A 25,645-nucleotide genomic window follows, 5' to 3' on the forward strand; every position below is an offset into this window, starting at 1 on the left:
GCTAGCATAGTGCCCCAGTATGGGTGGGTAGGTGGGTGGGTAGGTGCTGTCCCTCCCCGCTCCCCCGCGGCTGCCGCTGCTATTACCTTAGGCGGCGCCGCTTCCTCTATCCCCGTCCTCCTCCCGTAACTCATTCACAGCAGCGCGCCTCTCGCTGCTGTGATGACGAGGAAACCATAGAGAGCGGCTTCCTGTAGCGGCGATGCCGTTACTATGGGAACCGCTCTCTATGGTTTCCTGCGTCATCACAGCAGCGGGGGGCGCGCTGCTGTGAATGAGTTACTTACCGGAGGAGGACGGGGATAGAGGAAGCGGCGCCGCCTAAGGTAATAGCAGCGGCGGCGGCGGCCGCGGGGGGAGCGGGGAGGGACAGCACCTATCCACCCATGACTCGCAAGCAAGCCGACCCCCCAACTTTTGGCCCACTTTTGGGGGGTCAAAAATTCGGCTTGCTTGCGAGTATATACGGTAAGCATTCTGCCTATAGGCCTTGGCCTACCAGCCGACCATTTACTATTTTTTACTTCTTTTAGCTGACCAGTAAATGGCATCCTGATTCAAAATTTTCTGCTTGAACTGATGGTCAACATGGTACAGTACTCTACTGCTCTCTTTTTCACTTTCAGGGTTAATAGCCCTGTGCCATGTGTCCCTTTGGAAGTTGGTCTGCAGTGCAGTTTTCTCAGTAGCTGAAAAGAGTTCATAAAAGCGGTGTGTGGCTAGGACAAACAATACTGCGGTGTGTGGCTAGGACAAACAATACTGTTAGCAGGAGAGAAGTTCATCAGGTTATAATGTCTTACTCTGTAGTTGAATAAACTTAAACATATGCAGTGAATGCCCATTAGACAATTTAATTTAACCGCTTCCAGACTGCAATAATAGAAATATACGCCCTGTTTGAGGCTGCTTATTCCTGACAGGGCATAGATTTCCATTACCGTGCCTCTCTGATCTGCCACTCCCGCAAATCTCTTACTCGCCACAAGCCCCTTGCTCTGCCGTTGCTATGACAGCAGAGCTCTGTGAGCCGGTCAGGAGCCACTTTCATTGGCTTCTGACCCTGTGATCACTGTGAGCCAAGAGAGCAGTGGATATGTTGCGGCGTGGATATGCGTGGTGATTCATCAGAAAGAGCCTTTTTTTTAGTACCAGCAGTCTCTGGTCTTTAAGAGACTGCTGGTATGGAAGAGGTTAAAAATCTTAAAACCAAATTTATGAGATTGGAAAGTACTATTTAGAGTTATTTCTATAGATATAGCTAATCGGCTTTAATCGGCTTACTTTTACTACAGTTTTTTACTTTAAATGTATTCATCATTTTGTGAAGAACTTTAGAATTCCTTACCTTGCACCGACTATGGGCCGTTAAAGGAGTGATCAGGCAAAAAAAAAAAAAAAAATGTTTCACTTACCTGGGGCTTCTACCAGCCCCATGCAACCATCCTGTGCCCTCGCAGTCGGTCACTGCTGTTCCAGTCCCCCGCCACCAGCTAGTTTTGTTTTTGCCGACCTCGTGGTTGGCGGGCCGCATTGTGTACATTCTTACGCATTCCCGCTGGTGCAGGAACATTAACGCATACATTTTTACGCGTTACTGGTTCAATGCGTAAAATTTTACGCATTGAACCACCGACGCGTAAAAATGTATGTACCCAAGTTAAAGGCAATTTGCCTTCTTGGAACACAGCTTGCCAGATTCCATAAACTACTATGGAATGATGCAGATTCTGCTAATCGTAAAACCCTGGTAGCAGTATATGTCATAACATTTCCAGTATTTAAATGACGGTGTCAAAAAGGCTCTTTGTAATTGCAAATGACATGGAGTTTAGTTTACTTATGTTATTGTTGAAATTGGCATCTTACTCGGAGAAACCGTAGTCACCTGTTTTTTCTATGTTTTTTATGTTTGAAACTTGTAATATTTTCCTGGCTTATCAAATGTGTTCTTGTATTTGAAATCACAGACTTTTGAGGTTGATTTTTTTTTCTCTCTTTTTTCCCCCACTATCTGCGTAGGAATTGATGGCTCTGTGTGTAGTCTGTTAGATAAAGTGATATTGTTACTTGCAGATGCTAGGTTAATTAAGCTCTCAGTTAGCTTGATGGTCAGTATTCTTCTTCACAAAGAGGTACTGACGACAAGATGTAGCCTACAGCAGTGGGTTAATCTGAGCTTTGGTTGCTGAAGAATAGGTTTCTGAAGTAAAATGCTTCTGCTTTGCAAAAAGCTGCAGGCTTCTTATGCTACAGTTAATCACGGCGCTGTGTAATGTTTTAATTAAAGTGTAATGTCACCTTTTTTAACATCTAAATGTTAGTCGGAATACAAAAAGACTACAGCTGAAACAAACCACGTTTAGCTGAGGTCTTTTAATGTTCTTGTCTTAACCTCCCTAGCGGTATGGACAGAAATGTCCGTTCAAAAAAACATGCTGTGAACAGTATAAACATGCATACACATCAATACTCTCCTGCACTGTATGCTAGACCCTTGCTTGACACATTTTGGCAAGTTACAGGGAAAAAAAAGTTTTAAAAATAAATTTTATCACTGTTTGCACAGAAATCCTGGGGAAATTGAACACTGGGTAGGTTAAAGAAGAACTCCATTTATCTGTTTTGGCCATTTAATGGATATAACTATTGCAATGTATACCTTTTTGGAGATTGTACTTTAAAATGTGGACAGGTGAAAACTTTTAACACTGTGGCCTGCTGGCTGACTCGCCTGATTTAAAGAGTCTGGAGACGAGGGCTAGAATGTCACCTCTAAACACAATGCCTAAGGCTGGGAAAACACTAGGCAGAAACGCTAGTGTTGCGTAAAAATAAGCGTTTATGCATATAATGTTACGCAATGGGCCGCATGGGTATGCAATTTGTAATATGCGTTTTTAAAAACGCTGGTTTTTGTTGCATATTTTTTAAAAACACATCTAAAATGCACATAATGAAAGTCAATGGTGACGCAATGTAATGTTTTGTATGCGTTTTTCATGCGTTTCCATACGCTTTTCTTTAAAAAAAATTGTGATTTGGATAGTACACATATCAAAAACGCATACAAAACGCATGTGTGTTTTGTATATGCAAACCGCAAACGCATTAAAACGCAAGAAAAACGCATGTGCAGGGGAAAAAGCAAAATGCAAAAGCACAGAAAATGCATGTAAAACACACAAACGCATATGCAGTAAATGCAACGTTTTCTGCACTGCCACGTGTGCACCCAGCCTGAGAGAGGAATCTTATCAGTCTTGCGCTGGATCTACATATTCATATTATGAAAAATATACAGCTGCATGTAGCTGCTCTTTTCATCTTCAGTGGTTTCATCAGCAATTGTATTTCAAACTTTCACCACACTTTTCTCTGTTTTAACATAACATTTCGATCCAGTTTTAAACCTGTCTTTAGAAATGGTGAACACTATTGTTAAGAAAAGAGAGACACACTAAGGTAAATTCAACAAAAACACAAACCGTCATGTGTGAAGGCATACATTTTAGGGGATATTTTGACAAATATTGTAGGCAGTAGCTGCGAGTGCCAAATTCTGTAAGATTTTATTGCTTCAGCCTCCGCTTTTTCATAATCAAGGAAAATGGAGCTGAAGAATTGCCTGATGCATGTTTGGATTAATATGAACCAGGATAGACCATTTTCATGTTTATAATGTTTCATAATCCAGTAATCTTTTAAATAGTGACACTTTATACTACTGCCATGTGGCTTGGAGACACCTGTCTGATTAACCATATATATATTATTAGTAAAAAGTTAAAAAGCGGGAGCTAGGGCGCAACCGCTACACCTCCGCAATGCGCGCACAAGCCCATCCCACTCGCCCATCCTGCACCGCTGTCCGAAATATATGCACACAGGGAGGTGTGGTTTGCTTGGCAAGTTGGCACTTGGAGAAAGCTGTTATTTCCCACAATGCAATGAGGTTCTCAGAAAGCAAACTGTCAGGTCTGGAAACAGGGACACACACACACAGGGACAGGATGCAGAGACACGGGTTTTATTATATAGGATATATATATTTATTTTTCATTGCAACAGGTGGTGTTCTGAACCACAAAAGAAAAGGTTCAGAGAGCCTTTTTTTTTTTTTTTTGCTGTGCTCTTGGATTGCAAAAGTTTGGTAGCTGTAATTAGAGCTCATAGCAGATCAGTGTGCCTTGCTTTACGGAATCCATCAAATTCAGTGAATACTTGTTGGTCTTTTTATCAGTAAAATGCCTAAATGTGGTGTGTTTTTTTTTTTCACATTCTGTACGTTTATCCTCTCCAGGTGTCTTCAGAGAATTTGGAGGTGCAAGATGTGTCCACAACATAGTCAAGTACCCCCAATGCAGGGAGCATGCACTGATGGTGATCCAGCAACTGATGTTATCCCCCAGTGGTGATGATGATATGGGAACTCTTTTAGGTTTAATGCACTCTGCTCCACCAACAGAGCTCCAGCTTAAGACAGACATTCTGCGAGTGAGTTACTATCTAGTTAGGATGGAAATTCTCAGCTTTCTGTTTTTCTTTAATTCTCTTCCACCAAAATTAAAAATAATTTCCTGTATAACAGATGGTGATCTTCACAGAAAGCATGACTAGTTCTCTCGCTAAAATCTCATCTTGTGGAGTTGTAGGAGAACCTGTCATCACACTATTTCATATTACCATAAATGAACTAATTTTATGCTCTCTGGTAATTTTATCATGTTAATTGTCTGAGAAACTGTGATGACTGTCTGCACTATTTTATGCTGCAGTAAAAGCATGCAAAACAGCAGACTTGGTGACAGATTTTCCTACTTGTAGTTTCTGGATTGGTCACCATACACCCTTTAGGGCACTACACTGCTGTGTCGGTTACAGGAGATGCAGAGCTTAAAACCAGTCATGCATTCATTTTAATGTCCCTTGTTACAATATTTGGAAACTTAGTGATTTCAGTGGTTTAGTGCATAATTGGCTTATCACTAAAGATAGATGAAGTCGCCCAATTTTGTTTCGTTGTCATTTTTGTGAAAACAATCTTTGGCATTCTATAAAATAAAGTTGGTGGGGAAGCTGTTACTGAAACTTGGCACCTTCACTTCTGATTCCCAATTCCAGTACTACTTTAACCACTTCATACCATGGGCTGTAGGTCTTAAATGTATGCATGTGCACGCGCTTCTGTGGTGTGTGCGCTTTAACAGAATAGTTGCCTTTTTATAAACGCCCTTTTTGCACTCACTTATAAATGTCCATTTTGCATGAAGTGGTTAAAAGTGTCTGACGCCCAAAATAAGTGGTGCCAAAACCAAATATGCACAATTCATATCCTGTTCCACAAAGCTCACAATATAATGAACTTGATTTAGTAAATTACATTAAATTTGTCATGCGGCAGTTTTACAAATGTTCACACAAGCAGCGTAATTCTAATAGCTTAACTTACATAATGGAAGCAATGTATGCGTTGTGTAAATGCCATAAGTTGCATCATGTATGCAGTGCACGTTACATTGCCTGCATAAACACTGGTAAAATTGATGTCTGCAGTTTTTAATTCAGTGAATCATGGCCAAAGTTACTAGATACACACATTACCCAGCATGTTTTTGCAATATGGGAGGGGATGGGGACCCCCAAGGAAGAATTGTAGCCTAGAGATGGTCAACAAGATTGTAACAATCCTTGCATGCATGCAAATTCTATTCAGCTTGGAATTTGGCCAACCAAATCCAATTCCTGCTTTTTTTTTATTGTCCGAGCCGCATACAATTTACATGAAACTTGCATATGAGCTGGAATTGTTGAACATCCCTACTCAAGGCAAGCAGACAAGGATATACAAGCTAGTGTTTCTTGAGGCAGGGAACACACTTGTCTTTCAGTTTTCTGCGCGCGTTTTCCTGCATACTTTTTCTGCACACCAAGTGTGTTTCTTTGCAGGAAAACGTGCGCGTTTTTTCACAGCAGCTGATGTAATAGAGAAAACTGACAAAATGTGCAGAATCGGGATGCAGAATGTCAGTTTTTTTTCTGTGTGCGAACAACATATTAAGTGTGGACTAGCCCATTGATTAACATGAGTTCTCCGTGTTTCTGTGCAGAAAACGCGCACGAAAACAGTCAAGTGTGTTCCCTGCCTGAGGGAATCAGAACCTTAAAGCATCAGGGCAGAAGTTCTAGCTGTATTTGTTATATTGCATTCATGGACTTCTCGTAAGACTTCTTCGTGTAAGTTGTTTTGTTTTTTTTCTTTTTAATTTAATCAATTTTTTTGTGTGGTTTGCAGGCACTTTTAATAGTTTTAAGAGAGAGCCACCGAACAAGAACTGTTTTCCGGAAAGTTGGAGGCTTTGTATACGTCACATCTTTATTGGTTGCCATGGAGAAGTCTCTCAGTTGTCCACCAAGGAATGGATGGGAAAAGGTGAACCAGAACCAGGTCTTTGAACTTTTGCACACAGTTTTCTGCACTTTGACTGCAGCCATGCGCTATGAGCCTGCAAACTCTCATTTCTTTAAGACTGAGATCCAGTATGAAAAACTGGCTGATGCCATACGGCTGCTTGGCTGCTTTTCAGAAACCCGGAAAATCAAACCGTCAAATGTCTTCCCTTCCAATAACCAACCATTTCAGAGACTTCTTGAAGAGGACCTGGTGCAGTTGGACTACGTATGCCCTGTGCTAAAACACTGCAGCAAACTGTTTGTATATTTGTATAAAGTAGCTACAGACTCCTTTGACAGGTAAGTGAACTTGATTTTTTTTTTATAGTAACGTTTAAATGAACCGTCAAAGTATACAAATTTTATTTTTTTGTTATTACATCTAAATAATCTGAAATAGTTAAAACTGGAACAGTGCATTTACTTTGCAAAAGACAGCTAAATTTAGAATGACAATTGATGTCCATAGTGTCATGGTGGTATGAAAGGGAGGGAGCTAGAATTTTTTCTTCAGAATATTAAAGTGGGACGAAACTCAAATTTTATGTATAGTATAAGGCACTAAACACAGCAAAAACTACTAGCTAAGACCATATGACTGGTTTCCAAGTTACTGAAAAGATACTTTCCACTTCACTGCTAATTGATAGTGCCATTCAGAATGATCAGATTGCTGTGTAAACAATGCAGAAAAGTTTCCGCTGTATCCAGGGGGAACCCTGGATACAGCAGGATGCCCTATCGCTCCTTTATTTGTTTATCAATTACATAATTACAAGTGAGTCTGATGCATTGTCCTGCAGCCAGCAATATCATCAGTTGGCTTTGGTAAGCTGTAAATATGCATTCAATTGACATCAGACCAATCTTCTACAGTTTTATATTCCTTTTTTACTGTTTGATGTTTTAAAACAAACATTTAATTTTGATTTTCATCCCACTTACCCTGTTGCTGCATAGTGAACACATTAAAATGTCCTGTTTGCAGCTGTTAACTGCAAACAGGACGTTTGAGTGTGTCGCTCGAATCTTGCCCTGCCGTGTACGCACCCGTACTCTCCCCGCTCACACCCTCCATGATTGGTGAATAGGAACATGTGTTCCCTGAGCTAGTGAAAGTGCCTGTAATGGGAGGATCATGGCTTCTGAAGCCAACAAACCATTGCATGTGTGCTATAAACTCTGTTAAAATTACACAAACGAAATACAGATAAATTAACCCCACCCTCCACCCCCCATAGTTTCTATAATAAAGCACTTGTTAACAATGTGTCAGCATTTAAAATAAATACATAAATAGTTACCTTAGGGACTCGGCTTTTTTAATATGTCTGCCATGATGGGATATTACTGCAATTTTAGCAAATAAGAGCGTGTAATTATTGATGGGGTACAATGAGAAAAGTTAAACTGAGAAAATATCTTTATTTCCAAATATATTGTTTACATAGATTGTACTAGGAACATAATTTAAATATTGTGATAGCCAAGGCAAATAAAATGTGTGGATTTTATCTACAGAAGCATTGTTTATTTTAACACTATAGAGGATGGAGTTTTGTAAATAGTGTAATTTTTTTTTTTTAGTTGTTCCCTTTAAAATGCATAGAAAATAAAGTAATTACGGAAAATAAATATTACCTCTAAAAGCCTAATTTGTAACTAATAAAACCAGACAAGATCATTTAGGTGCGATAAGCAGTGATACATGTATTGCCTAATGAATGAGAGGAGTGGTTAAAGATGAAAATTGTTGTTGGAGGGAAGGGTAAAACAGCCTGTGGAGCGACGTGTTTAGGTCACAGATGAATCCAAAAAAAGCTATGACCGTGTCATATATGGTATTAGTTTTGTTTGTCTTAATAGGTTTTATTGCTGTTTTGATCATTTAATTTGATGTTTTTGTTATGAATCTGCTGAGCTTTGATTGATAAGAAATTAATTCTGGTTAAAAATATCTGTCCTGTCAAGTGTTAGAGGCCTCTGGCTATTGGCTGTTTGCCCCACATACTGTATCTACAGCAGTCCTGTTGACAGCACGTGATAAAACAACTACCGGTATGCTAGAAGTTAAAAATCACTGCTCTTATGTTAGAACAAACTGTGTTAGGCTGCAGGCTTAATCCATCTTGGGGATACCTGCCATTCAAGGAGTTAATGAAATTCAGTGTTCTCACAAGTACAAAGCAGCTATGGAGATCTTGCTTTTTACTCCACAGATGGCACCCTTAACCTGTGATAAACAGTCAACTGAGGATCTCATGTTTAAGCTGTTGAGAGAAATGAAAGAATAGTTAGGATATGCAAATCGCCATCCAATTTTTATCTTTGAAGTGGTCTAAAATTATCTAAGGCCCTGTTTTAATTGCGAACTAGGTAATGTATTTTTCTGTGTATATTCAGACCTTCGCTTTAACCCTCCTGGCGGTCTATTAAAAACCGCCAGGGGGCAGTGCTGCCGTTTTTTTTTTTGTTTTTTTTTAAATCATGTAGCGAGCCTAGGGCATCCCCCCAGCCCCTCCGATCGCCTCAGAGAACGGGATTTCCTGGAGGGCTTTCCCCGTCACCCTGGCGACAGGGCGGGATGACGTCACCGACGTCATGGACGTCGTGACGTCTAAGGGAGACCCGATCCACCCCTTAGCGCTGCCTGGCGCTGATAGGCCAGGCAGCGCAGGGGTCTAGGGGGGGGGGGTGGGGCTCTGCGGCGGTGCGGAAAACGGCGAATCGGCGCGGGGCGGCGGCGATCGGTGTGCTGACGCAGCTAGCAAAGTGCTAGCTGCGATCAGCAAAAAAAAAAAAATTACGCAGATCGGCCCAGCAGGGCCTGAGAAAACCTCCTGCGCGGCTTACCCCGAGCCACGTTCGGGGTTACCGCCAGGAAGGTTAAATGACAAGTGAAATGAGAGGCATATGGAAGCTTCCATATTTCCTTTTAAGCAATACCAGTTGCCTGCAGCCTTACTGATCATCTGCATCTAAAACTTTCAGCCATCGACCCTTAACAAGCATGCAGCAGATCAGGTGTTTCTTACCTTCTTGTCCGATCTGACTGGATTAGCTTCATGCTAGTTTTTGATTTGATCCATTCACAACTACAGCCAAATAGACCAGCAGGACTGCCAGGAAACTGGTATCGCTCAAAATGAAATAAATATGGCAGCCTCCATTTCCCTGTCACTTCATTTGTCCTGTAAAGTGTACCTGTAGGGGAAATAAGTTCCCTATTTTAGATATTTACCGCAGCAGAGAGAAACCTCTGAATAATCCAGAGACTTCCCCCATCCCCCTTCACCTCGCCAGTCCAGCACTGGGACCCACCCAACCACTTCAACAAAAGCCGCCCTCCTGTCCGTGAATGAGTGTGGTTGCACTGCACAGGCACAGGTCACCTCATGCCTGCACAGTAGTATGGAGCCGTTTGGGCTTGACTTTTTCGCCTCTGTGCTCTGAGTGGCTCTGTGCTACTGCGCAGGGTGAGGGGCATGCTATGCCTCCACAGGGCATCCATGCATGTTCTGGAATGAGTGCGTGGCTGGAACCTTCCAGAAGATCCCAGTGCTGGATTGGTGGTCTTGAGGAGGATGTGGGAAGCCATATTTAAAATGTATCATAGGTGAACCTCTGGTACAAAGACACATACTTACCTAGGAAGAGGAAGACCTCTGGATCTTGTAGAGCAGAGTTCCCCAACCCTGTCCTCCAGGCCCACCAACAGTACATGTTTTGCAGAAAACCACAAACATTCACAAGTGGGGTAATTAGTGTCTCAGTAGAGCTGATTAACTATCTCTGTGGATTTCCACAAAACATGCATTGTTGGTGGGCTTTGAGGACATAGTTGGAGAACACTGCTGTAGAGCACAGGTGTCAAACTCGAGGCCCACGTGCTGAATGTGTTTTTTCCTTGCCATTTTATGTGGCCCTCAAGAGCTTCAAATGTTCATCATTGTAAGCAAAGAAAAAAATCAGCACATTGCCTTACCATCCTGAGGAGCTTCCTGGTGACAGTGTATCTAGTTGAAATATTGTCCTTTTGAGATAAGAGGCAACACCAACCCACGGGACACCCCAGTGAAATTACCATAAAGATCCAAACCCAGCAGTTGCACGCTCTGTGCTTCCATACCTCCAGCTCCTGATCACATGACTTGCATTCAGAGCCAAAGGAATGCAGCATAGAGCTTGTGGATGTCAGGAAGATCAGAGGAATGGTGAAGCAGCACTGGAGCAGGTAAATATTAAACTGCTTCACTGTGCTACTGAGCAAATGGGGGAGAAGCGGGACCCCCTTGGTTGCCATAGTTATGCCACATTATTTGAAACAATAAATGTTAAATCTTAATAAGCAATTTGGCCAACGACTTAGACTTTAGATTTTAACCCTTTATGTGATTTGAATTTGACACCCCAGCTCTAGAAGCTTCCCCATGTCATCCTGAATGCTGACAACTGGATACAAAACACAGCTTATCTACATCTCACAACATACTAGACATTTGTGAGTAATAGACCCTCTTTCGGTAGACAAGACAATGTTTGTTTTTCCATATTCTAATCTGCAGATAAGAGGTCGAAAATTCATACTTACCAGGCTACAATTTGCAGGTTAAACTATGTCTCTGGCCAACTTTTCATAAGTGATTATTTTATTGTCTCCGGCTTAAACCTTTTTCCGTCCATGTAGGGGCGCAACCAAACTGCACATGCGCGAGTATGGTCATCTCATGCCAAGTAGCGCTTGTGCATGGAGAAAAAAAGCTATGCATCAGCACCTTAGTTTTACTGGGCATGCGCTGACCATACTCTGTATGGCCATGTTCATACATGGATGGATGTGTGGCCACAAAGCAGGAGCGGGTCCCAGGCAAGAGTGATGGGCTCAGGGAGGATTTGGGAAGGCTCTGGGCTATTCAAAAGCTTCCTACTACTTGGGTTAGTATTTGTTGTTTTTTTTTTTTTTTATCCACTAGTTTAAGTTTAATTCATTCATTGTATAGCCGTGCAAGAAGGAAAAACTAGCTCGCCTTTGAATCGGCTAATTTCAGCCTTTGGGCGCCACCATAGGCCTTAATAAGAGTTATGGCTATGGTGGCACTCAGTGACTAATTTGTGTGACGACGAATCTCGTATCTCCCAGCCCCCCCCCCCCCCCCCCAGTTGGGACAACTTGTAGGGGGGAATAGCATTTACGCCACCCAGGAGTTTGCCTGCAACAGGGTGAGCTGTCTTTTGGCTTCACCCTGTGATGAAATGTGGCCCTAGCCATTTCAAATTTACGCCTCATCATGGCCAGCAGGTGTTATGTCTGCATTGTAGCACTGCTAGGCATGTTTTTTTTATATGTCACATTTTCTTCACCTACTGTAAATTCTCATTATTGCTAGGGAAGCCATAAGCCAAAATCTTATGTGATCACTTGCACGTCTTGTTTATGTCAAGTGATACTAAAATAGTGTTTCAGCTAGCTTTATAGAGGAAGTAACTTGTCTATTTACAAATAGGTCAAGCATACTTCATATTTCCAACAAATATATTATTGAAGATATTGTTATTCAAAATGCATGTTAACATACCTTCATCCATTATATTTGTACAGGCTTTAGTGGTATCCATTGAGTCCTCTAAGAAATCCTCATATCTCTTACATCTGTAGAAAATCAAAACTGCTATGAAATGCTTGCTAAGCAGCTCTAGGACTCCATAGACGAAAGAGCATTTCACAGGCACATTAAATAAATATAAATAGTAAGAAAAAAAAATGTGCACTAGATGAAAAGTAATTTAATGGTATATAGTTTGGATATACAGTATAATATAACAAATATAGAAGTATAGCGTGTGAACAGATCATCCCTGCATACAGTGGGCAGAGATGGAAATACTTCATACTGCTGTTAAATTAGTTTCAAATGTTCAGATAAATGTCAATGTTTAATTTTCTTTATCAAAGGGGGAAATTTACTTTGAAGTTCTGCTTCAATATTGTTCTGAGCTTTCAATAAAGCATTTCAAAGATAGCAATGAATTTGTAGAAGGCTCTCAATTTAGAAAAGAAAAAGAAAGAAACCGATGTCAAAGAAAGTAACCTGTCAGTGCAATTATTATTCCTGCTTGATCGGCTCTGCTTCAGCTGCCGGCTTATTAGAGCTTACATCCACTAAGACAGGGTGGCATGAGTGCCCACACGCACAAGCACCTAGTGTCACCCTACTTACAGCTCTGACTTACCCACTGCTGATCAACAGCCACAGTTTGAGCACCAGGTATCAGGCAGGTGTCAGGAAGAGGAGCAAGCCATGCACAGACTATGCTATGAAAAATGGCTATCATAAGACTGGCAGGACAGTGCTGTGCTCACATTACAGCTGTGCTTTCAGTTTTACAGGTTTATCTTTGGGATGTGGCCTGTTTGCAAAGTGTTCAAATATATATTATGTCAACCAACTTTTATTGAAAACCGTGACATAGCTCCATATTGTGTATTTCATCTATTTTATTGTCTAACAATGGCTGCTTGCCTAGGTCATTTGTTGCTTAGTAACCACAGGTTGGCTGGCCAAAACCAATTAAAAACATGCACAGCACGCCGTTTAATTTGGGTGCCGCCGTAGCCCAGAATATAATCATCAGCTATGGCGGTGCAAGGAGGGTAATTTGGATGCCAAGTGTCTGATATCGGCTCTGCTCTAGTGATGGTCAGAAATGCCGATTCCACAGAAATTCCAATTTCTGAGAATACCCTTCTGTGGAAATGTTTTTTGTTTTGTTTAGTCATGTAATTTTATTTTAAGTTGTTTTTGCGGAATAGGAAACATTTTTGAGGTGTTCGCTAATATGCAGACATCCTTGATACAATACTGAGTCGGAAGCATTGGACCAATCACAGGCTGCAGACTTTTTCTGTGCAAATTCAAATACTGCGGACATTTTAGACCAATCACAAGACTTTGTAAAACTGTGCAGTATCCGAGCCTCGTGATTGGTCCTAAACTTCAGTTTTCCATTTATATAGTCCTAAATGTCCCACACGGGTTAACCCTGAAAGATGAACTAATGGATACTGATGACCACTGTGCAGTGTGCACTTAAAAGATACCTTAGCAGTAATTATTTTTCAAAAAAAGACGCCTAATGTGTGTATATAGGAAGTTGTGCGGATGCTTACTACACCTCCTGTGCCCTGGCTTATCCCTCTGTTCTCCTGTACTGATCCACTTAATCCTCTTCCCGATCGGGGCCCTCAGACCCGGGCATACTACGCTCTGCATGTGCAACTCCCCATACACACATTGGGCGTCCTTTTTGAAAAATAATTACTGCTAAAGGATCTTTTAAGTGCACAATGCACAGTGTTCTTCAGTACCCATTAGCTCAGCTTTCAGGGTTAACCTTTGTAGGACGTTTAAGACTATATTTTCTGTAAAGAGCTGTGGAAGTTGTCAGCTTTATATAAATACTAAAAAATAATAATCGTACTTAATTCGCAACACACTGGAACCACATTTAGGGAGTTAAGTCACACTATTTAGGGAGTTAAAAAAAAACACCTCTCTGTAGCTTTAAAGACATTTACTTGAAAACAATGTAAGCTGTAGTTATTTTGCATGTTTACAGACAGTAGAGCTGTGGAATTTTGCTAGCATTGCAACAAACAAGTTGAAGGGTCAAGCCTGCGAGAAAAATAAACTCCTTTTCCGGTTAGTGATAATCACTTCTGAGTTGCAGGCAAACTGGCTCAGACCGAGCTTTGTGTAAGAATGAATTAATCAAACTCAGGCTTCATCTACTTTATGAAGAATGAAAGTTGTGCAGGACTAAATCTTGAGGTGATCCATTGTGACATCTTTTGCTGCCTAGAAAGACATGACAGCAGCAATTGGGGTAGCAATAATGTCTGGTAACTTTGTAGAATCTTCTACAATACAGGAGTTAACATTAAATACTCTGAACTCATTTCCAGCGCTATGCTGAAGGAACAGGAAATTACTGACTCTTTCCCCTCTACATCATGGGGCAGTGGTTATCCTCTGAGATATGTTATGGGGGAGTTGACAATGTCAGGATCAACAAAGCGGGCACTACATAGGACAGTAAAAATAGAAAGACCGCTGCCCATGTAGCTTTATTAGCAGTGGTGTAGCAATAGCCATAGCAGCCTTAGCAACTGCTATGAGGCCCTGGAACAGGGGGCCCAGATGTGGTACTTGATATGCTCACTATTAACTCAACTCTCCTTTTTTCTCCACCCTATGACTTTGTCTCTATGCCCATGGACTATACACAGTGTAAATTGCATGGGAATTGCCCAATCAACTCATATCCATAGGGTAGCATTGATCTGATGGCCCCATGGAAATTTTGCTATAGGGCCCCATAATCTCTAGCTATGCCACTGCTTATTAGATATGGTCAATGAGTGGTTGACACAGATTTTTCTAGTTTACTTGCGCATTTATGCAGCTTCAAATGAACTCCTCAAAAAATAATCAGAGGCTGCATTCGATCGGTCCAATTCCAATCTGCACAAATTTGCATAAAAATGAATACAACATTTACATCAATGTGAAATTATCATCTCGTTGACTATTTCTAAATACTTCTTTCGATGTATTAGCCTTACGAAATAAAAATATATAATAATAATTACTCAGCCAGCTGCTGTGCACACTCCACCTCCTGCCCCACCCTGCTCTGATTGGCCGCAGCGGTGTGTCCACTCCGCACACGCGCCCTCCTGCCAGCCTCGCTCTGACTGCAAAGGGGGGCTTTGTCCTCACCTCACATGCCCCCTTCTGCCCCTCCTTCTGAGTTTGGCTGTGGCGCTGATTGGATCGTACAGGTGTGGGCACTCCTGCCCCTTGCAGCGTAGCGCACACCACCAGCTAGTTGAGAAATATATCTCTGAATTAATTTGTAGAAAATATTTTTTTAGGCGTCACTAACAGATTGTTACATTGCATTATAGATGTGAAATGCAGTATTTTTTTTTATTTTGTATTTAAATAATACTTTATATAATATGTAGTGAACCTGATCTGTTAGGTGTCCTTGTGGACAAGCCTGACAAACACTGCTTTGGGGACTTCTGTATTGCTCATTTTGATTTAGTCAGATTACTGAACCTTGGTTCTTTATTACAACTGCCTTGTGCTTTATAAATGCTTTGCTTTAATTAATAAACACACTGGGCTTGCTTGTCTATTGCTGTGGCTGGTATTAGATGGGAGCTTTTCATGCTTTTCTTAAAGTTGTGTGATGCTCTAAAATACTTGTTTGCTTTAAAATATTATACAAAAACAGAATATTGTAAAATACTGATATGTCACACTTCACTGAAGCTAGTTTAGTTTAGTTAGTTTTCTGCAACCTTTAGTTTAGTTTAGTTTTCTGCAACCTTGCCGGTTGCAGAACAAATTACCAGATTGTCATGTAATTAAAATTGACGAGCAAATAAAGTAGAAAAAGTTCTCTGCTTCCCCCGGATACAGTGAAAGCTATTCATCTTAGTATAGCTCAAGTCACTATTATATTTTTTGTACAGCAATGGCAATATTATTAATACGATTCCAAGTCATTGAAAGTTTGAGTGTTGAGTAACCCTACAAGTACCTTGGAAACCATTTTCTGTATTTTTTTTTTCTTCTTCACTTTATGCTGTGTTTAACGCTCTAGCCCATAGATGAGATTTGAATGTTATACCACTTTGAGCTCATGATAAGCAATTATCCAGGATGAGCAAGGCTGTGCTGTTGCACTAAAGGGATACTACTTAGATAGGTATATGAGACTCTGCAGTTTGTCCCTGTGAATATTTTTTATTTAGGGAATCTCTTGTCCAAACCCAGCTGAGCTTCATTTTAAGACTCTGTGATACATACATAATTAATAAAAAAAAAAATATCAGGATATAAAGATTTTCTATGGTAATAATGACGTATTGATTTCAGTCCACTGGCAAGATAAGAAGCCATCTAATACCACCATGTGATCTTTATCTTTCTTGTGGTCAGCTTCTGCTCTTTGTACTTACTCACTACTTGAATTCCAGCCTTTATATATTCCTAACTACTAATAAAGCTTTTTCCCACTTGTCTTTCTAACTCTTCTATCTTGTTGATGTCTGTTGGTGTCTGTCCACATCTGCAGCCGTGCAGAACAGATCCCACCTTGCTTGACAAATGAGACCACTCTCCCTTCACCTTGGGGCACGCCAGCTCTTTCCAGGAAAAGGTACTGCTCTGAGTAAAATCCTTTCACTTATTCATCCACAGAGCTTCATTGCTTCAGCACACTCAGGAATTTTCAAGACTTGAAGGGAACTAAATGATTGAAAAAATATAAAGATCTGATATCTACACAGGAAAGTTTTTGTTTGGTTTTTTTGTTTGTTTTTTTTTGTTAGTGACACAAACATTTTACATTTGTTTTAAAACCTTTACATTTTGAATATAAGTGTTAGCATGTTTCTGTTCACTCCAAAATGAGTCATCTAGTCATTAGTTGTGCAATAGTTTTAGGTTGACATGTACCTGCTGCTTTTCCTGCATTGAACTTCATCATGCCACTGCATAAAGCAATTTGCTCTAGCTATGAAGACTGGCCCCCTTGATCCTATTCACAATTTGCTGTGGTGCAGGGGGCAAGGGTAGCTTCCAGCATGTTGGGTTGTATTTTCATTGCGATCTGCTTTGATCCCCTCATCTATTTTCTTTTTCCCTCCACAATAGCCAACACATGCACCAATGCATTTTTTGTACACGTGGTATATGACACACCATATGCACGGAAGGAGTCTGTGTTCCAATGTGAATCGGGGCACTGTTACAAATTCAACTGACAGGAAATCACATGGTTCATGCTTTAAAGTGTCCCTGGGTGCATTGATGCTTTATCTACTGTGAATAATAACGTGAGCGTCAAAAGACTTTAGTTTTACCATGTGTCGCACACTACGTGCGTTGAGTCATAACAGACAGCACCACACAAGTGTGAAAGGACCCTTAGTCATTTTGCATGACTGAGCCACAGTGAAATCCTCACTACTCTTGTGGTCAGTGCCTGCAGTGCTACTTTCCACATGATCACCAAAGTAATGGTAAATCCCCAGTTTTCAATTTTCTGATAACTATAGTATTTGAATGAAGTACCGTACTTCTTTGTTAACCTTTTAATAATTGTGGAAACAATAGAGATATTACCAGAAAGAGCTTTGATTTAGAAAATGTTTTTTTTTGTGAACTATCCCTCAAGGCCACTAACATTGCTGAAACCGTTACAGTATTTCTCTGCTGATATAATAATAGAACTAAAAAGATCCAAACTGTCTGTCTGGAAACCAAAGTAATGAAACGTAGAGTGAGAATGCAGAAGTACATTAGTCTCTCTTCCTGGTTGCTTACCAGCCTGAAGGGACCATTAACTATGCACATTTTTCAGTTTCAAAACTTCACCTAAGGCCAGAGCCACACAAGAACTCTACCTGCCAGCATATTTATGCTTGTAACTCTGTCAGGAGCGAGGAGCTTTCAGAAAAATGTCACAGGGGTGATGAGATTGTTTTTGACTGACTTCAACACTGAGGTGATGTAGAATTACCAACTCACTGTGGGATACTGATAATGTGATTGTCAATGAAACAACAGAAATTCTGCAATGAAAAGTTTCAGTTGCACATCACTCTTGATTCAGAGAGAGATGATCAGGAAGACTTGTCTATGCTTCTCTTTCCTTATTGTACAGTTCATAGGTTGAATAACAGCAGTACTTGGATTTTCATAAATGTAGGCGTTATGTGCATTGGGACAATGCATATAATAAGAATGTACAGGACTTCGGTTTACAACAGTATGCATCTTGCATCTAGACTGCTGACTATGATTTTTACAAATAAAAATCAGTTTGGGCTGAACTACTCCATAGGCACACATGTAATTACACCGCTGGGAGATTTGGGTGCAGGGTAAAGGCAAAAAACAGCTCACCCTGCTCCTGCACAAGTCCTGGCGGTGATAATTACTATTCCCCCTCCAGGCCGCCATGGATAGTGGGGAAAAATGTAATTCAGCTTCTAGCCATTGCTGGTGGCCAAATTACAGTGTTTTTATTGTAATTTGTACTTCGTCTTCTGACAGCGCCCAAATTACTCACTGGTGACTGGAATGAACATACTGTGTGTTATGTGAATAACCACGTTGAACTTGCATAGAGGGTGCGGACCCTTTGAATTTTTCTATATTGACGTTATGGCCCTGCACCTTGAACTCCAGGATGGTGTGCAACTCTTTCTCTGATGCAAATTTTTCACTGAATGCCGTAATAGCCGTAATTCCTATTATGGCCCATGGCGGTTCCGGCTGTGCCTAAGTCTCCAGGGCTGGTTTTACATTGTCCCTTCATAGACCTTTTAATGAGTCAAGTATCTCCTTATTGGCAGTTAGCAAATGTGTTACATATTGGGAAGCTTATTTATAAATCGGGCCATGTATAGAGACATTTGCAATCTTAGATTCACTCAGAACTGCTGAACATTTGGTTTCAGCATTCCCAATGCAGGTACGCTTCCTTTTTAAAAGTTTTTTTTTTTTCAAGATTTAAGTTGAATACCTACAGTATATTGCTCATGGTGACCCAAAACCACTAGGAAAGTATAAGAGGTTAAAAGAGACAGACAAAGCAATGATAAATATAATTTTGTCTTCTAAAAACAATAGTTTCAATACAGTATCTTTAGGTGAGCAAATGCGGTTTCCCATGATGCATCTTGAAAATTTAATGAATCATGAACAGAGGAGAAAAAAAGTCTGCGTTGCAGATTGCTATTTATTCCAACGTGCATACAGATAGTCCAAATTAATGTCATTCGTATCCATATGAAGTTGCACATAACGGTACGTGGGTGGGATGGAACGTGGTGGTGGGTGCTGGGCACTAGGAGCCTTTTCCTACTCCTACTCCACTCCCCCGTCGCACCTCGGACGGGTGCACGATGGGGGAGTGAGCCTGGCCATGCTGCGCATGCACGACTCGGCCAGGCTTTCATGCTGAATTGTTGGGGACCTCCTGGGAGCCTCCTGGGGAGACGGTGAGGGAAAAGCAGCCTTAAAGAGACACTGAAGCGAAAAAAAATATATGATATAATGAATTGGTTGTGTACTATGAATAATTACTAGAAGATTAGCAGCAAAGAAAATATTCTCATATTTTTATTTTCAGGTATATAGTGTTTTTTCTAACATTGCATCATTCTATGATATGTGCAGATTACACAACACTCAGCATTCAAAATTAGTATTTCAGAGCAGTCTGTGAAGTAATGAACTCCCCTCTAGCAGAGGAAAAGTAAACAGTTCAATTACAGTTGAGATAATAAAAGTCAGATAACAGCCCTCTCCACGACTAAGTTAGTCGGAGAGCTTAATAGCTTTTTTGCATAGAGATAACAACTGGAGTTTCTCAACTCTTCCTGTACTGGAAACCATTAGACTGATGTATCTGATCTTAATGTTTTATTTCTTAGCTGTACTACACATACAAATCATAATATCATCATTTTTTTTTTCGCTTCAGTGTCTCTTTAAGGGAGCGCAAAAGAATCCCCAGGTAAGTATAGAACCTGAGACAGTGCCAGTGCTCTTCTTTATTCATCATGAAACTTAATCCAAAATGCAGTCTGAAACAAACTGGATTTATATGGCTCTGTAAAATGTATTGGGCTCACTAAAAAAAGTTATAGGCTCACTAATTCTGGATGTGTGCTAAGCTTTATGAGAATAAAGAGAGTACTTGCATATTTGGGAATGAGGCAGTATGGGAAACCCCAGTTGCTCAATTAAAGCTGAATTATTGCAAATGTTTTAAGGAGGGAAAATGATATTCATTGATTTCAATTGTTGTAAACGAGGTGATTGACAAATACTAGATAAACTGAAAAATAGAATCAAATAAAAGCACTGGTATGGTTATAGTCTGGTATTGGCACTTACTAGCAGACCCTGGGTTCTTTGTATGTGAGTTCTTTGATTAGCTGGTGTCAAATCACTGTTGGAGTATATGCTCAGCAGTCCCTTTACCAGCCATTTCCTACAGCACAGGGTTCCAGAGATCAAGGCTGCAATCTTCTCAGAAAACTGTGCACCTCCCACACTTCTTGTATACTACATCATCCTAATGCCAGCCAATCAGCAGCCCTTTGCATAGAGCCTGTTGGTTTCTCCTTAAGGGCCCGTTTCCATTATAGCGTTGCGGAATCGCCGGCGAATCACCGCAGGAAAATCGCATGCGGGTGCGATTCCGCATGCGTTTTTTGCCGCGATTTTGCATGCGATTTCGCATAGGTAAGGGTGATGCGATTTTAACCATGTCACTGCCTGTGTGAATTAACATGGGTACCTATGCGAAATCGCGGCAAAAAACGCATGGGGAAAACGCATGCGATTTCCCTATTTAATACATTGCGTGCGATTTGCCTGCATTCCACACGCAGGCGAATTCTGAGGGCCCTACCCTGCAGATTTTTTCTGCACAGAAAAACGTGCAGGAAAACGCACAAGTGGAAACAGTCCCATCCACTTGCACTGGCTATGCGAATTCGCATGCGGGCACCGCATGCAAATTCGTGATAGTGGAAACGGGCCCTCAAATAGACTGCTTCAGACCATATGAGGACATTTTAAAATGCTATTTTTAGCTTCTGAAGCCTTAAAATAAAAATTGATTTTCCTTATTGGGACATTATTAATGAGTTTTATAATACCGAAGTAAAGACATAGTTCATTAATAGATGGAATGTTTGTTTTATAGTTCCTGCTATACAAACACATAACTTGGCTAGTTTCCATTTGAAGCTCTTTGCCATAAACTTAAAGCCTATCTAAACCTGAAATTAACCACTTCACCTCCCCCAGCACGAGTATCTACGTTCCTGTATATAAACACGTGTAAACACTTGGTTCTGTCTTCTATTTTTAGAACACAGTAACTCTGTATCTCCATCTTGTGGCCAAAAAGTAAAACCACATCCAAATACCCTATTATATACCTTCACATAGAAAAATGAAATACATTTTCATTCTTTTTAAAAACCCTTGGAGGTGAAGTATACATTTCAACATCTGTGCTAATTTTTTTTAGCACTGCCATACACTGCTCATTGCTTTCCTTTGCATGTTCCTGTACGTAAAGGACTTGTGCCACTGCCATACTTTCTCTTGAAGGCATCCTTCTCCCAGAATACATTCCCACTGCATTCAACTGGTGTGTCCCATCTTCTGTAGACTTAAAGGACAACTGAAGCAAGAGGGATATGTATGCTGCCATATTTATTTTTAAACAATACCAGTTGCGTAGCTGTCCTGCTGATCCTAATACTGCCTAATACTATTAGCCTTAGACCCTGAACAAGCATGCAGCAGATCAGGTGTTTGACATTATTGTCAGATCTGACAAGATTAGCTGCATGCTTGTTTCTGGTGTTATTCAGTCACTACTGCAGCCAAATAGATCAGCAGGGCTGCCAGGAAACTGGTATTGTCTACAAGGAAATAAATATGGCAGCCTCCATATACCTCACTTCAGTTGTCCTTTAATAGTTGGAGCATGCATATTTCAGATATTTTTATTCTATTATAGGACTGCCAGAAATGGGCAAGGGTGGCATGCTCCTAGTTCCGAGATCTGAGATTGGAGCAGACCGCAGACCTGCTGCCTCAGTAAACATTCAGCAGAGCGCAATACAGGTGGTGAATCACATATCATTAGTCCAGTTAGGTCTTTTTTTAATTTCAGGTTTAGACTTGCTTTAAGGCAGGAGTGCCCATTAGGTAGATCGCGATCTACTGGTAGATCACAAAGGACTTCATGGTAGATCCCGACCCCACTACAGTTTCCATTATGTGTATACAAATGTGCTCCTAAAATTGTACATAGGTAGATTATTTTGACTTGCTAATTTTTTAAAGTAGCTCATAAGCCAAAAAATTGTGGGCACCCCTGCTTTACGGTATAGACTTCTAAAAGAAAATGTTGCCTGTGGGTTAGGTTGCCTGTGTGTGTTTTTACAGTTCTCGTAAAATGAATATTCCATCTATTAATGCACTAAGTCTAATTCCTTTGCCGTTTTGCAACACCTCATTAAAGGTCCCAAACGCTTAAGACAAAATAGCAAAACACACATGCAAAGCAGTTTATAAATAATGCAGCAGATTTTCATTTCATAAAATATTGAAGCTGGTTATATTTTTAGAGAGTCCTTCTTTTCCCTGGAAGAGCAGGCTGTCACGCACGAAGGTCTAGATTATTAATGCCGTTGCTTTTCAGTGTGCTAGTAATACATGATTAATATTATACAAAAGGTTTTATGCGGTTTATGTGTTGTATATTTTTATTTAAGAGCTTTTAGTTTTGCTACGTTTTTTGTGAGACCCCTGTGCTGTTCCCTTGAATTATGAGGTGTGCAGTACTTACAAACCTGTGACTGCTAATCTGAAAGTCTTTTTTTCCTTTTTTTTTTTTATTTATTTTTTATTACAATGGTTTCATTTTAAAGGACACCTGAACGGATAGGTATATGGAGGCTGCCATATTTATTTCCTTTTAAACAATATCAGTTGCCTGGCTGTCCTGCTGATCATCTGCCTCTAATACGTTTAGCCATAGACCCTGAACAAGCATGCAGATCAGGTGCTCTGACTGAAGTCCCACTGGATTAGCCACATGTTTTTTTTCTGGTGTGATTCAGGCACTACTGCAGCTAAAAAGTTCAGCAGGGCTGCCAGGCAACTGGTATTTTTTAAAAGAAAATATGACTGCCTCCATATCCCTTTTACTTCAGGTGTCCTTTAAAGTGTAACTGCCGGGCATAAAATCAAAAATCAATTCTTTATTTTTATCTGGTAAACAAGTAATAAGAATGCTAATCGGGCAATCCAAAAGTTAAAATCTCGATTACTTTTTCTTGTTTATAAATGATCATTCCCCAGTTTACCTGACTCTTATTTGGTACGTTGCCGCACAAAGGAAGTTGCAGGGCATGCTGGGTTGTCCTTTTTTGCTTTTGTACATTAGTTAAGTCTGAGGGGAAAAAAAGAAGCAAAAAAGGACAACCCAGCATGCCCTGCAACTTCCTTTGTGCGGCAACGTACCAAATAAGAGTCAGGTAAACTGGGGAATGATCATTTATAAACAAGAAAAGTAATAGAGAGTTTAACTTTTTGATTGCCTGGTTAGCATCCGTATTACTTGTATACAGTATAAAAATAAAGAATTGTTGTTTTTTTTTTTATGCCCGACAGTTACACTTTTTAAGGCTTATTCTCATGTATTTAGTACCTGGCTCAGCGAGGGAGTTTTCCTTCAAACTCAAGATAATCAAAGATCTGACTTTAGTTCATAAATGATTTTACACCAACAATACAGTAATGGAAAGTTATTTATTTTTTTATTTTTTTCAATCTTTTATTTTCTCTTGCAGACACGTCTACCATGCAGTGACCTCTTCTGCTCTGATCCCTTCTAAAAATAACAGTGACCTGAAACTTCATGCAGGAACAGCTGCAGGTTCTGATGCAGTGATCATCCATCCCGGTGCTATGCTTGCAATGCTCGATCTCCTGGCGTCTGTTGACTTAGAAACCCAACCAGAAGTATGTGTTATACAAAATACTAACTTTCAGCCAAGTGTTGTTTTTTTTAGCAAATAAACTTTGGATATTTTTTGTATAAATATAGAAATAAAAATAGCTCAGTTGAATGCTAGTGCAGCTTTTTTTCAAGTGTTTAGGTTTATACTTGGCATATATCCATATGTAAGCAATAACAATTTCAACATTTTACTTGTTACTAGCAAAATCCATGTGTCCCAGAACCTGTGGAAAACTTTCATATTTGCAGTATGTTATTTTTTTTCCTCCATTCATCAGTATAAACTTTATTTGGTTATTTTGTAAGAAAATACAATGTCATGCTACAGTTATGTCAAGTAGAGGTCAAGACATAACTATATTTTCATAGGTAAATGTTACCGTAAAACCTCCATCAGTGTTTATTTATAAATAACCTGTGTGAATCAATTTATTAGCACTGGACTGCTAATGCACTTACAGATTTGGAAACTGATGCTGAATGCATGTCAGAGGCCTTCATGAAACAGGTTGCCAGGACAGGTTGCTACTAGGTGTTGGTGCTGTATCCTTACTGATTTAAACAGAGAATATAACTCAACACACCCACTGTTACATGTTCAAAACACCACCTGCTTCCACATCTTTATGCAAACCTAATGGGGATCACTAAATCGTCTTCCTGACTAATCCCTAACCTTCTATCAACAATAGCTCTAACCTAACAACCAAAGCTAACCTCCTCCTGCTTCCTAACATTGTAGGGCCTGTTTCCAGGACTGCGGAATGCGCAGTGTTCCCCCGCAACTGAGGCGCAGAGGAGACCCTACCTATTCTATCAATAGCAGCCCACCCGAATCACGTGGGATTCTGGACGGCATGGCACAGTTTTTCGCTTCTAACATCCAAATCCCTATAGCTGTGCATGTAGCACCTTCCCCGCAGCACGGAATGACAAGTTAGTTTTGGAAACTGATGCAGCACTGAGTGGAAACAAGCCATTAACCCTTCTAATCCGTGTTTTTCCCTTACCGATAACCCTAAAAGTAATGAACAGCTTTAGCATCCTGAAGCTCTAGAACATTTTCAGTGTTCTTGCCAATAATTTTGACGCTCTAACATCGGTGCCTGCCAGTAAATGTATTTGTCTCCCAAACTAAGAAGCAGATAATAAGTTTGGGCGCGTGCCGTGTTCACTGAGCTGACTTGCTTCTGATGTAGAAATTCAATTATTGTATGAAATACATTACAAATGATAAAACGGTGTTGAGTAAATAAAATGGGTAATAAAACTGGATTTACAATGAGAGAGAAAAAGGAAAAGGCACACCTGCAGTAAGAGGGACATGGAGGCGTCCATATTTATTTCCTTTTAAACAATACCAGTTGCCTGACAGTCCTGTTTATCTCTGGATGTAGCAGTGTCTGAATCACATACCTGAATCAAGCCTGCAGCTAATCTAGTCATACTTCAGTCAGAACATCTACATGCTTCTACAGGGTCTTTGGCTAGACGTATTTGTGACACAGGATCAGCAGGATAGCCAGAAATGTGTGTCGTTAAAAAAGGAAAG

General features: G+C 40.4%; 1 protein-coding gene across 5 annotated transcripts in view; it reads left to right on the forward strand.

Moving 5' to 3' along the window:
* The window catches only part of WDFY3 (WD repeat and FYVE domain containing 3), a 352,404-nt gene that overhangs the window by 166,268 nt on the left and 160,491 nt on the right, over positions 1–25,645 (forward strand). For 4 of the 5 annotated variants that reach the window (XM_068233510.1, XM_068233509.1, XM_068233512.1 and 1 more), the window contains 4 exons: positions 4,304–4,497; positions 6,296–6,753; positions 16,603–16,686; positions 23,924–24,095. In XM_068233510.1, the coding sequence (XP_068089611.1) occupies positions 4,304–4,497; positions 6,296–6,753; positions 16,603–16,686; positions 23,924–24,095 (908 nt within the window). The remainder of the gene's footprint in view (positions 1–4,303; positions 4,498–6,295; positions 6,754–16,602; positions 16,687–23,923; positions 24,096–25,645) is intronic. The other variant, XM_068233514.1, reaches the window with a different exon arrangement.

Source organism: Hyperolius riggenbachi, chromosome 1 (genome assembly GCF_040937935.1).
Source record: "Hyperolius riggenbachi isolate aHypRig1 chromosome 1, aHypRig1.pri, whole genome shotgun sequence".
Taxonomy (NCBI): Eukaryota; Metazoa; Chordata; class Amphibia; order Anura; family Hyperoliidae; genus Hyperolius; species Hyperolius riggenbachi.